The sequence below is a fragment of the Sinohyriopsis cumingii genome, chromosome 11 (assembly GCF_028554795.1).
Source record: "Sinohyriopsis cumingii isolate HCF-2022 chromosome 11, ASM2855479v2, whole genome shotgun sequence".
NCBI lineage: Eukaryota > Metazoa > Mollusca > Bivalvia > Unionida > Unionidae > Sinohyriopsis > Sinohyriopsis cumingii.
In genome coordinates this window covers 58,010,968-58,024,474 of record NC_142971.1, presented here as the reverse complement: position 1 = coordinate 58,024,474, position 13,507 = coordinate 58,010,968, and the positions used below count along the sequence as shown (strand labels likewise).

Below are 13,507 nucleotides of genomic sequence, written 5' to 3'. Positions count from 1 at the left end.
GTTTCTGCTATTAAGGACTATAGAGCAGCCTTTTCCAACACACTCAGATTTTCAAAAGGCCCAGCCATTGGTTTGGATCCTTTTCAGGTATTTCATGCTACAGAGACTGGTGTGCTGCTCACTAATGTCTAGATGGTATCTTGAGTGTGTTGGCATCTTTTACCCCCCAAAAAAGAATGTGCCTTGCCTTAAGTCTAGTTTCCTGCTATCCTTGGCATCTGTGAGATGAAGGAGCCAGGTTCATGATCTATCAGTAGAAGTTGTTTATGGTCCTATGGGAATGCTCATTTGCCAACCAGAATGCTCATTTGCCAACCAGATTTTGTAGCAAAACAAAAACAGCTTTGTTCTGCAACTCCACTCTATATAGACATCTCAGTTGTATCTTTGCTGGGGATGCTCAGAATTGATTTACATGCCCAGTTATGGCTTTACAGTTTTGTTTGGCTGCTTCTAAAGGGAGAAGGAAGGGTTGGAAGTATATTTTCCTTACTTTAAACAGTTCTGCTATTTCAGCGTCAACTGTTCCAAGGTTTATTGTCCTAATGAACAAGATGAGTCCTTTATTGAGATTGACCTTACATGCATAGATATTAAAGCCCAGAAATCAGCATTTGAGGATGTTATGAGAGCTGCATTTCACACACTACTTCCTCCTTTTACCTTCTTTCTTAGGCACACCAGTTCTAAGGCATTTTTTCTTTAGGGTCAGTGGCTGTGGTACAAAAACTGGTCCAGGTGGATACCAGCTTATAGTTAGACATACCTACTGTAATGGGGTATATACCATCAGCCTCCCACTGCAAACTCTTGGTCATTAGCAAACCTTTGAGAAAGCTCTCTGACCATAGCCAAAAAGGTGGTGCAAAAGGTGATCTGGGCATGAGGCAGCCACAGAGTCCCTCTGAACCTGAGACTATATTCTTGTCCACTGAGCTTGCAACACAAATCATGGGGTAAAAGGTGGTTTGCTTACCACAGTATCAAAATATTCATCCTCCACTGCCTGAATCAATGTGGGAGGAGACAAGGAACCCGAAAGGAGAAAAAGGTGCCCCTTCTCATCCTGGTCTTTGGCAAATCCATTACAGCCCATTAAGACTGACAGAACCTTTTTGCCTGCGAGTCCAGTGAGGAAAGATTTTGCATACCTGTGCCTCTTTGATGCAAGGAAAACCAGTGTTTTGGTGATGGCTCATTCCATAATTCCTTATGCTGAGAGGGGACTGCCCATTGTAGCAGACTTGGCAGCAGAATGAGAACACTTCTTGACCTTCCTGGAGTGAAGTCTCCTCTCCCTTTTGTCTCCAAAGAAGCAAATGATGACTGCCTGTGACTCACAATATCAACCCTGCTATGAGGCGAAAGCCCTGCTGTCCATGGTGCATAAACAGGAAGGACAACTCACCTAATGGATGCCTCTACATTCTGTTGGCATTAAAAGGATTATAGGGCACATGGATACTATCCCCATCCCTATTCTGGTGCATGTACAGTAACTCCAAGTTCCCACAATGAAAGGGCACTAATGACAGGTGATTTGTACTTGTGCCAAGTACTTCATCAACAGTCAATAATTGGTCAGGTGACTGATCTACAGGAAGACCACTCCTCGGAACTTACTGAGCTAGAGCCATGTTCTCCCATTCTTCAGTAGCTAGATCTACCTTCTGCCATCACTGAGATATGGGCTCTGCGAGAGTGCTGTTCCTTCCTCAGACGGGTAGTGGTAAGGGGTGTGTGGCTCACTCTCCACTGTCACTGTGCTGTGGATTTGGAGAGGATGCTGTTCCTCCCTAATGGGCTGGCACAACTTTCTCCGAGTTCTAGTATTTCTAGAGTCCCTGAACATAAACTTAACAAATGCCAACTAGGATGAAACTGCCAGTGGTCCAAAGACCTTTCATGTCTCTGCCCATATGCTCCTGGGTTTGAATGTACCCATCACCACTCTGAGAATGATCCAGGGTGTTCATGATTTTAGGAGGAAGAAGGTCCTTTCCTCCTCCCATACAAGTACATGTACTTTTTCCAAGGTGCCAGATCTCATCTGACCAAAGGCAGCAAACAGACACTAGTCTGTCCATTGACAAATAGTACAAGCAATGGGGTGGGGGAGGTATTCCATGGAACTTTCTTTATGCCCACATTTGCTCCCATATTAACTTCTTGAGAGTATAAGCACCTATAACGTTATCCATGTCTACTGATGGCCAGTGAAAAAGTTTGTTATTATTTTTCACTCCAGTGAGTGAAATATCAAGAGTATTTGTTTTTTAAATGCAGTAATTCTCTGCCTAGTATAATAATAAACCAGTCCTTTATTGTGGTTTTAAAAAAAAATTAATTATATGCATTTTTTTCTTCCTTCCAGGATGCCAACTTGGCAAATGTATCTAGTTTCATAAGACATATCAGTAACTTTGGTATGGGGTCAGATAATTAGCATAATTTTCTATTTATTGATTTTTATATATTTTATTTCAGTTATTTAATCCAGAATAAATGCTGAAGTTAAAAAATGGAAATATCTGTGGGACATGAAAAATATTTTATTTCATCAGCAAATTTGAATATCTGAATCAACAAAGTCGATGATTCCCACGACTTCTTGTCTAGTTAAATTGTGCAGTGAAGGGAGGTAATCAATAACTATAAATCTGACTTACAGCATGTACAACTGTCGCCTGAGTTCCATCTGGAAGTGTGACTACGGAGTTTGGGCCTGGATCTATCTGTATAATAGAAACTGTGCCATCAGGGTTGTTGATGGTTTGGACCATGGTCCCAGTATAAGTTGTATGATGTGTTCTGGTGGTGTTCATTGTAGCATCTTCATTAAATACATGCAAGAGATCTTCTCGACCATGATGTTTATAACAGTTTTTTACTATTGTTCTTAATGCTTCTGTCCATGAAACCTGTAGCAGAAATTAAAGAAAAGAAAATAAATTAAAAAGTAAAATATTCTAATAACAATTTTTGTCTAAATGTTCAATCTAAACACAAGAAATTCATTATGTTTGCAGTTTTATTCATTCTACAAAGATGGCAACCCTTCAATGAATGTATTGAAACCCTTTTACATGTGATGGTATAAAGTCATTCTGTTTGGTTTTACTTCCTTGTATTTGACCATGGTTTTGACATAGACACAAAAGCAGAAATAATAATAGATCAGTTTTAAACAAGTTTGTTTATCCAACACTCTTAATAATTTATTTTAATTAATATACTTAAGAGGAACAGTTTATGCTGTATTAGGATTAGAATAAATCTTAAATGCCCAAGTTTGCAAAATCAGCTTAACTGTACAGTTCCATAGGGACATCAGCCTTTCATAATTTTGTTTTCAGCTAGGTGTATAATACTGTTACAAACTTGGTTGTGACTACTGTCTCTACAAACTCTGCAAGAGACTGGACATAAATGGTTGTGACTTCTGTCTATGAATTTGGATAAGAGAGACTGGACATAAAATAACATCGTTGTGACTTTTGTCACTGAAAGATTGGGCATAAAATAATGGAGTAATGGAGAAAAAAATGCTTATACAACTTTATTACTCATAGTACTGTGAAAGAGAACTGTAAAAGCAATGAAAAGCATGGCATTAAAGAATTTCCAGGACCACATAATGTGTTCATTTCTTATGACTTTTTAATCTCTTGAACTTCTGATTAAATATATCTTCTATGTTCTTGAGAAACTCCAATGTATTTCATTTGGTAGCCAAAGTATTTTCAAATATACCGGAGTTAATATGTTCACAAGATACCTGTAATGAAGTATCTAAGTGCACAACACATTCTTTGTCATGACCTTTGACCTTGAACTCTATAATACACTGTCACGATAAATCAATAATTAAAGTCTTTAATAACAATAAATATAAATCAATATTTTCCTTTTCCTTCTTTAAAACCCAATTTAATCAGCTGGCATCATTAGTGTATTCTTCAAATACAGTCAAACCTGTCCTAAAGAAGTGATGGGAATCGGTCAGAAATTCACAATCGATAATCAGTTCCACTTAACCAACTGATAATCGATTATAATCGGTTACTAAGAGCAAATTTTAATTTTTGTTTGTTATTCAATTATATCTTTGATCAATAGTTCAAATGTTAGTAAATGTACAGGTTTAATCTCTTTTAATGACATGTATACTTTAACCTGATAATATTATTACATTTTTGTCTATTGTGTTGTGTAATTTTGTTCTACATCTTTGTTAAATGAATGCAACTTTTTATGGCTGATAAGTCATATGCAACTGAAATACTGCTACAAGCCCCCAAAAACCTTTCATTCATATGTGATGTGTCTATAATTTTAAGTGTAGAAGGACATGGTTTTCTTGTTTGTCATTGTTTACAAATACTACAAATAATGTTGCATTTAAAACTGAAACAGATCATCAAAATGTGTTTAAATTTATTAACTCAACTATTTAACAACTTGATCATGTAATAATGGCTATATGTTCCTAATTATGAAATTTTGCACCTATGAAATATCATATGGTTTAATATTTGTAGTTGTGAAGGGAATTAATAAATTTCAGGTCAACTTTAGCGGCTGGGAGTTTTACTAACCTTTGTAATTTGCATACAACTAAAAAGTAGTCTCCCTTTACACATAATCGATTATGGAGTTTCACAATCAATTACGTTATTGGTTCGCTCAACCAACTGATGATCAATTATAATTGTTAATCGGAACAACACTATCCTAAAGGTCACCAGAGTAGAGTGGTTCCATGATAAAAACAGTCATTCTAATTTCACTGTGGCAAATTCCTATATAAATGTCATGTAATCAGTGGTCAATGTCTTCTGTGATCAGTGGCCATGTCTTTCTTAACCAAGCAGTGGTTTTAACCTGCCTCCTGCGGTCACTTAAACATATCAGCAGTGACTGCTCCAAGCATGCAAATTAAACTTCATGATGAACAAGGCATGGTATATCTAACAGTATGTCACATGAATCATTATATTCATATTTCGACTGTACTTTGTAATCCAGTGAAACTCAAAGGCAGACCTGCCAAACTCTAACAAGACCTTCTCAGTAAGGCAGTTAATTTATTTCTGCAAGTTTGGATCAGTTTTTAGTAAGGCATAACAAGATGGTGAAGGTAAAAACTGTGTTCAACTCAGAAGTTTTGTAAACTTGACTGCAACCTACAGTACAGTTTCATAAACCCTACAGTACTCAATGGCTTCTTGATATCTCTCAACTTGAGGCATTCCTTAAAATCCTTAAAAAATGAATATCATGTGGTGATGGCAATCATCATTCCTTCCATGTGACATATTCAAATCAATAAATGATGTATAACAAACATAACTGGTGTCCTTCCTGCTTTCTTCTCCAAGAATCTGAATATTCCCTTTTATACTTATGCAGTATTAAATATTTTTCAGAGCTTTATTGTCCCTTCCATCTTGACAAGTCGCTTGTTCTATGCCATTTAAAAAAATATATTAGCAAGAACTTAGTCATGCAGGTATTTTGCATCATAAAATATGCAGTCTACAATGTCTGAGGCACTCTGGGAAAGTTATCCAAGTTCCATGACTAATTGCATTTAATTTAATACCAATCAAACAGAAACAGGCCAGTATCTGGCTTTTATCCCACACATGCATATTTCCATAATTTATGCTTTAATTCTGTAAATTCATATTTTATGGGTCATTTCTGTAAGACAGAGCAAATTTTACATGTTGGTAGGTCTGCAAAGGTGTCAACATGTCTGATCCAAAAGCAAGGCAGTTTTTATCCTTATAGGAGATATACTGCACAAGTGACATTCCTTATGGTTTAGTAAATCAAGTTTTCTGTTAGCGTTCCCAGCCAATCTCTGATATTTGGACATCTATGATGGGTATGCTTGGTCAGAATCAAATTCTTATCGAAACACCTGAATTTGCCACCACCATGAGGGGACAGCACAGGGTATCTGCTTCAAATGATGTTGCATCAAAAGTCATACCTGCATGAAATTGATTGGAAAATTATTTATTTTCTGAGAAATTACAAGTATTATAATCATTAGGTCTTTAATCCACTGACACAGGAGAAGAAACTAGAGTTGATGAAATTTCACTTGAACTCACTAACTGCATTGCTAATCACATAATATCAACAACAAACCCCACTCCAACGTAGCTGTATAACACTTCGAAAATATTAAATGAGGGTCACATACAGTTTGTGAAAGAACAAAGGACATTTAATCTCAACACTTTTATTCCGAGAACAGCGATCAGAAACCTGTCAAAGATTGGGTGAGAAGGGTTAGAGGAAACTTGGATCAACAACTTAGGTGTTACTAATAATAGCTTCAGGAAGCTTCTTTTCATTCCAATCGTCAAAGGTCAAAAGCCAGTGTTTCCCTTTACGCATATTTGTGCGTCAGGGACGCATGCTGGAGAAAATTGACGCACACATTTTGTTACCTTGCGTTTTTATGACGCAAAGGATTTTCATAATATGATCAGGATTTATTTAATACCCAATGCATTGGACGATGGATGGCACTGTATATACTTTGCGTATAGGCATTGACTGGTTCCCCGCTTTGTTTGCTCCCTGCCTTGCTCTCCTCTATTCGTATAGCAAAGTGCAACCCAGGGAACATAAAAAACAATGAACCAGACTAGCATAGGCAATTTTATGACGGAGTAGCTTCCCCTAATCTCGTGAGCTTCTTGCGATTGTCATCGAGCTCAGCAAGCTGTTCTAGATATTTAACATCAAGGCTAATTGCACTAGAAAGTGAATGCCAAATTAAAACGTCATGCACTAAAAAGCATTAGCGAAGAAAGTGAAAGAAGCAGAACACTAAAGAGTAACCGTGGATCTAACTTTAATGAAAAATGGAGAAAGTTATTCCCTTGACTGGAATATTCATTATGATTACCGGTGTGACTTCTGATCGCATGACTGCAAAAGTGAGTAATCCTTTTGTGACAGGATTTTAGAGTTTTAAAAAATTGGCCCTCGTTTGCCATAAGATATCTGGAGAACACATTATAACTTAAGATATTATTTCACAACATAGAAATCAGTAAACTTGCAGAGACAAATGCGTTATTTGGATTACAAAGTCAGCGGGTCATTGCAGATTTGGTTGGTTTTTAACTTTTACTGCAATAAAAGAAAGATCTTAAAGTTCAAGTGTAACTTATTAGAAAGAAGATGAATCAGTATCCTCCTTGATATTTGGATAAATGTGTTCTAGGACAAAGTACGATGAAACCTATGATAGTACACATTTGATTAAAGGCAGTAAATTAACTCCCATTTGGTTAAAAAGATTTTTTTTTGCTTTTTGTATTGGCTTATATGTAATATGTTTGGCTATAATATTGTTGAGGAGACTGTTAAAAGTACGACTTTAAAAGAAAAATGAACTAATAAAATTATTCTTTGAATGGACAGTGCACTTGTTTGTTAATTGTGCATGTTGGTGTATTTGTATGTTTAGAGAGAGAGAGAGAGAGTAGTGCAAGTTGCAATATCCTATTTCAAGCTGAAAAAGTATGAGTCGTATGAAAATGTGTCAGTACATTTTTGACCCCCACATTTTTTATTTGACCCCCAGTTTTGACACCAAAGGGTTTTTTGTACCCTCAAATTTACACCCCTGGGGGATACACTGTTAAAAGCAGACCGGTGACTTTGAACAACAGCTTAATCCATAGGTTGTTTAAAATGTGAAGACCTATATTTATGCCCAATTATACCAACTGTTTTAACAAGGAGTCAGTCATGTGTTTCACAATTACAGATAAGCTGTCTTGGTAGCATGCTATTACTGCTAATTATAATACATGTGAAATAATAATAATAACAACTATACTAATAATAATACATGTAAAATAATAATAATAACTATACTAATAATAACACATGTAAAATAATAATAATAATAACTATACTAATAATAATACATGTAAAATAATAATAATAACTATAATAATAATGATATTTGGTTCATAGTACATATACTTATCATGAACCAAAGCTATGAGCTGAACCTGCTTTCTGAGGTTGTCTGTCTACAAAGATCACTTTTGCCTTTTCGCATGGGTGGCTGCTAAAAACTGATTTGGCTGTATATCCAAAAACTGAGCCTAATTTTTTTAAAATCTTTGCATACTTGTTTCTGTTATCAAGCTCATAAGCCAGTACTTACAGGTTACTGCATTTGTATAGGAAAATATGAACGAGTTTTTTTGGATGGATATACTGCATGACCTTGGGAGTGTAGTATATCCATTTGACAAAATGAATTCATATTTTCCCATACAAATACAGTAACCTTTTAATTATATGCTCATTTTCTTATTCTACCTAAGGCTTAATTATATAAACAAAATACAAAAAAGAAACAACGTAACTGAATGTATGTCGTATTCCAAACTAAATACATAAGCACAGATTCATCATTACACAACATTATTAATGTGCACCTAACTCCACTCAGATAAATTTGAACTTATTGCGCACTAGACATAAGTTTGAAAGAAAATGGCGTTTTTGTCTACTTAAAATTGAAATTTGAAGTCATATTGTGTATGAATGCAGATTGCAAGAAGTTTTCCATTTGATCTGGAATGAATAGATTTTGGTATTTTTGTTGATTCTATGAAATTTCATGATTATGGACTGGATTCATCTGTGCAAATTGTACATGAAATACATCAGATTGAAGCAGCATGGGAGAAGCATGTTTACATCTGCAAGTGTGCTTGTTCTGTCATTGACTATTTGAAATCATAATGTGGGAAAAATATGAAGTGTTTCAATTGCAATTATCAGAAAGACGCTATTGAATTTAATGTTTATTTCATTTTGAGTGCCATAAGGAGGATGTAACTGCACTTGGAATATAGTCGAAATTACAGTACAATTTTGAAATGTGTAATCAAGCTTGAGAAATCATGACATGGCTCATGTAATTCAGATTTACAGAACTAAGAAAGTACATTTTGAGGAAATTCAGAATGTAAAACTGCAAATATATGTTTTGCAATTCTTATTACCAGCTAAAGGAGACAGTTTATGCCTTTGTAACTTGCATGTTATTTGTAAGTACCAAGCAATTTTTATGAAATCTGGCATCTATCGCCAAAATCTGAAACATTGTATCAAAAAAGTTAACACAGAATGTAGCAAAGCAGCTGGTATGTGTCAGTCCATGAAACATCTGTTTTTAGTTAATTCAGAAACAAATTTAATCAACCAAAACGTAAAGCATCTGTCACACGACAGTACATGATTTGTTTAAAAAGTAATTCCTAATACACTATTGGGCACACATGTCCTGCATGTGAGTGCAATATGAAGGTGTGCAATATCGTAAAATACTGAATGATTCTGACAATGCAAAGTTAACGGAGAAAAAATGAGCATATAATAAAGTTAAATCTCGAGTCTGGACCTCTGACCTTAAAGTCAAAATCCAAGCACTGACTATGAGAGGTGAGCAGTTTTGCACAGCCTGCTAGTACTGCAGTATATTGCAAATGAACCAATTTTTAAGATATCTCTGTAAATGCAGTGAATCACAACACATTTCTTAATCTGATTAAAAAAATTGTGGTTAATTATAATGGCAACATACCAGTTTACTAGATAATATTTTGAGTGATGTTGTATATATCCCTATCAAAGACTACTGTATGTCTATAAAAAGACTGCTGTATATATCCCTATCAAAGACTATGCTGTATATATCTCTTTAATGACTACTGTATATATCCCTATCAAAGACTACTGTATATCTCTATAAAAAGACTGCTGTATATATCTCTATAAATGACTACTGTATATATCCCTATAAAACTTAAAAGACTTGTATGTATCCCTATAAAAGCTATGCTGTATATATCTCTATAAATGAGTATGCTGTATATATCCCTATAAAAGACATTCTGTATATTTCTACAAATGACTATGAAAAGACTGTATGTATCAGTATAAAAGACAATACTGTAATCATCTACATTTGATTATGCTGCGTATATCCCTATAAAAGACTATACTGTATATATCTTTATAAATGACTATGCTGTCATTCACTGAGCAAACAGACTGTAGTAAAAGAGGTTGAAAAGAGGTTGATTTAGGTCCATTTTTCATTACTAACACTTTGCATAAATGCCGAGATATGAATCAAAATGCTGCACAGTGCAAACCAGCTTAATTTCACTACTCTCATTAACCTTGCAACTAGGTTTTTCAGTTTTCTAACATACTGAAATGAACACATATTCCTCAACAATTACAGATTAGGCTCTAAAACAAATCTAAATGACAAGAAAACCATCCTTTCAGAGCAAAGCTTACATGTTTTAAATATATACGTGCTTATCTCAAAGTGAAGTTTCACTCCCTAAACAATCATAATATTGCTGACACAGTGATCGAAGGGTGGAAAACTAAGTAATGTCTCTTACCATTATGGGCCTGTCTGAATCTAGGAGTCCTTACCATTATGGGCTGTCTGAATCTAGGAGTCCTTTAGGACCAGATTCTGATACCATGTGAACCGTTTATGTGACTTGTTGCCTCTCAGTGTGAAAATAGCGAGGTAGTGCCAACTGATGTTTTCAAAGCACATTTTAGGGAGATGCTGCGGTCTTATTTAAAGGAAACTGGTAGCATATGCCTTTGTGCCAAATGCATGCCCCACCCCACGCTGATTTATCCATCAACAAAGTTTGTATGGAGGAACTCAAAGCATGCCCACATGAATGGTATCTGTCTCAGGCAATTGCTCGATTAAATGAAAGAGAGGATAATAGGGATGTTGTCAAATCAAGACCTGACTGACCTAAAAATGGCTATCCTCATGACAATTGCCATCTATATTTTAGTACCTCTTGCTACATAAATGTATCTATATGGTGTCAATTTTGTTCATTACTGTAAACTGAAATGATCATCTATAGTTAGATATGAGATAGCTAATTTTTGTACAGGGGTATAAAGCTCTATTTTAAGATTTATATTAAAAGTGTAGATTGCATAGGATCAATAATTGGTTGTTGATGTAGGTGTTTAAAATAATTAATAATAAAACCTGCTGACAACTATAGAGTAATTTCTTATTGGTTGGTAGGTCAGGTGGGTTATTAAACTATGTGGGATATTTGCAAAAGTCATGTAGCTAGAAGTAGCAAAATACGTTTTCACCCCTTATGCTTGTATATAAGTACTTGGAGCGGGACAATTTTAGTTCATCTTATTTCTTATGGTATATCAGTCTTCAGGCATAGTTAATGTGTTGTATTCCAATATTACTTGAGAGGAATCATTTGTTTAGATATTCAGTGGAATTACAAAGTGCTCATTGGACTAAAATATTACTCTGGACTAATATGAATTATTCATTCGGATCATTCAGTTCTTTTGGGCCTGAATATAACATTTTATGCTTATTTTTGGATTCTATTCAAAACACTAACTTCCTCTCAAATTTTCCGTTCATAACTTTGATAATTAAATTATTTGTTATGCTTTACAAAACTTGTTGGTTTTGCTTCTTTCTGTTACATAATTAACAACCATAGAGTCAACACAATTAATACAATGTGACCAAGCTAAAGCTGGGCACCAAGAAAATGTATGTACCGTGCTATCTCATGGAACTTCCCTGTATACTGTAATGCACACTACCATATAATGCAATCATTTTACAGTGAAGGAAATTTGTAATGCCTATTTTATTTGTTGCATATGCTGTGATCTAACACTAAAAATAAAGTTGGATAATAGACCTTACACTATATCCAACACCTGTTAAAGACATCAGAGACCTTGAGGATGAAAACCAAAAATGCTGTCACTAAAGCCTATACTCCACCAACAAAACTTAATATGCAAGGAAACTTTAAGTAAGATGCCAACACCCAAGCATGATATGAATCAGAGATAGCCATTAAACATAAAACAACACCTCAACAAACAAGTAATTATTTCGTTGATAGAGAAATTACATAAAATTTTAAAGAGAAATGCTGCTCTTCTGAAAATTTTGGTACAAATGAATGCATATCTATAAACATTAATATATACCAATAAACAACTGATGAATTACATTAATATATACCAATGTACAACTGATGAATTACATTAATATATACCAATGAACAACTGATGAATTACATTAATATATACCAATGAACAACTGATGAATTACGTTAATATATACCAATGAACAACTGATGAATTACATTAATACAGTCGACTCCACTTAACTGCACATCAGTTAACTGCACACTCCGGATAACTGCAAGTAGTCATGCCGGTCCCATTTTTTCCCAATGCTTTTCAATGGGAACAAACTTCAGATAACTGCACTTCGCTTAAATGCACACTCCGGATAATAGCACGATAAATTTTCTGCCCGTGGCACATTAGTCAATACAATTTTACTATGGTTAACTGCACAATGTATAGTCAGGATCAGTTATTGCCAGTCCACTGCTGTAGTGCTTCAAATAAGCTGACAATTAAGCCGGTAAATGTGACTTTGTAAATGATTGACATGTAAAGGATGCCATAGGTGGTAGATATGGTAGATACATGTATATCCCTGCCCACCAGCGAGCAATAGCGTGGGAACAATCATAGTACAGCATGGGAAACATGTCTCTAAACCGTGATTTGAACTAGGGGGTAATCATCGGAAGTTCAACCTTGAATTCATGAGCATTTATTTTACAGTCTAAATGACTAGCTCCAAGTGTAAATCCCTGACGTTAGCTCAAAGGTTTGAGGTCATAAAATGCGTTGAGAACAACAGAAGTCAGGCCTCTGTTGCACTTGAGTTCGGTGTTAGTCACAGTGTGATTTCGCGAATCCTCAAGAACAAGGAGAAAATCATTGAAGACTGGCAAAATAACAGCAATCCTTCTCAGAAGCGCAAACGAGGTGGCAAGTCCGAAGATGTTGAAGAAGTGCTGTTACAGTGGTTCGCTCAAGCTCACAGTTGACAGATTCTGATAAGTAGACCACTGTTGCATGAAAAAGCTAATCAATTGGCAAATGGTTCGGGTTTGCATGATTTCAAACCAACAAATGGATGGTTGGAAAGATGGAAAATGCGCAATGGAATTCAATTTAAATGACAATATGGTGAAAAACAGAATGCAGACGACTTTGGAGCTGAACGATGGGTAATTGATGTTCTACCCGAAATCCTTAAAGACTACCAACCAAAAGACATCTTTAATGCCGATGAAACTGGGTTGTACTGGCGGTGGTTACCTGATGCGACTTTGTCTTTCAAAGGAGCAGAAGCACTGGGATGTAAGATTGCCAAAGATCGTTTGACAATTTTCTTTGCATGCAATATGGATGGTAGCGAAAAATTGGATGCTTTGGTGATTGGCAAAAGCAAATCCCCTGCATGTTTTAAGAATTTGAAAAAGCTGCCAGTACAGTACTAGGCAAACAAAAACGCCTGGATGATGACAGAAATTTG

General features: G+C 35.4%; 1 protein-coding gene across 4 annotated transcripts in view; it reads right to left on the bottom strand.

Annotated features, from left to right (window-relative positions):
• LOC149788516 (DNA-binding protein P3A2-like) overlaps nt 1-13,507 on the bottom strand; it is a 57,243-nt gene that overhangs the window by 23,040 nt on the left and 20,696 nt on the right. For all 4 annotated transcript variants that reach the window (XM_089974513.1, XM_089974516.1, XM_089974515.1 and 1 more), the window contains exon 8: nt 2,670-2,921. In XM_089974513.1, coding sequence (XP_089830639.1) covers nt 2,670-2,921 — 252 coding nt within the window. The remainder of the gene's footprint in view (nt 1-2,669; nt 2,922-13,507) is intronic.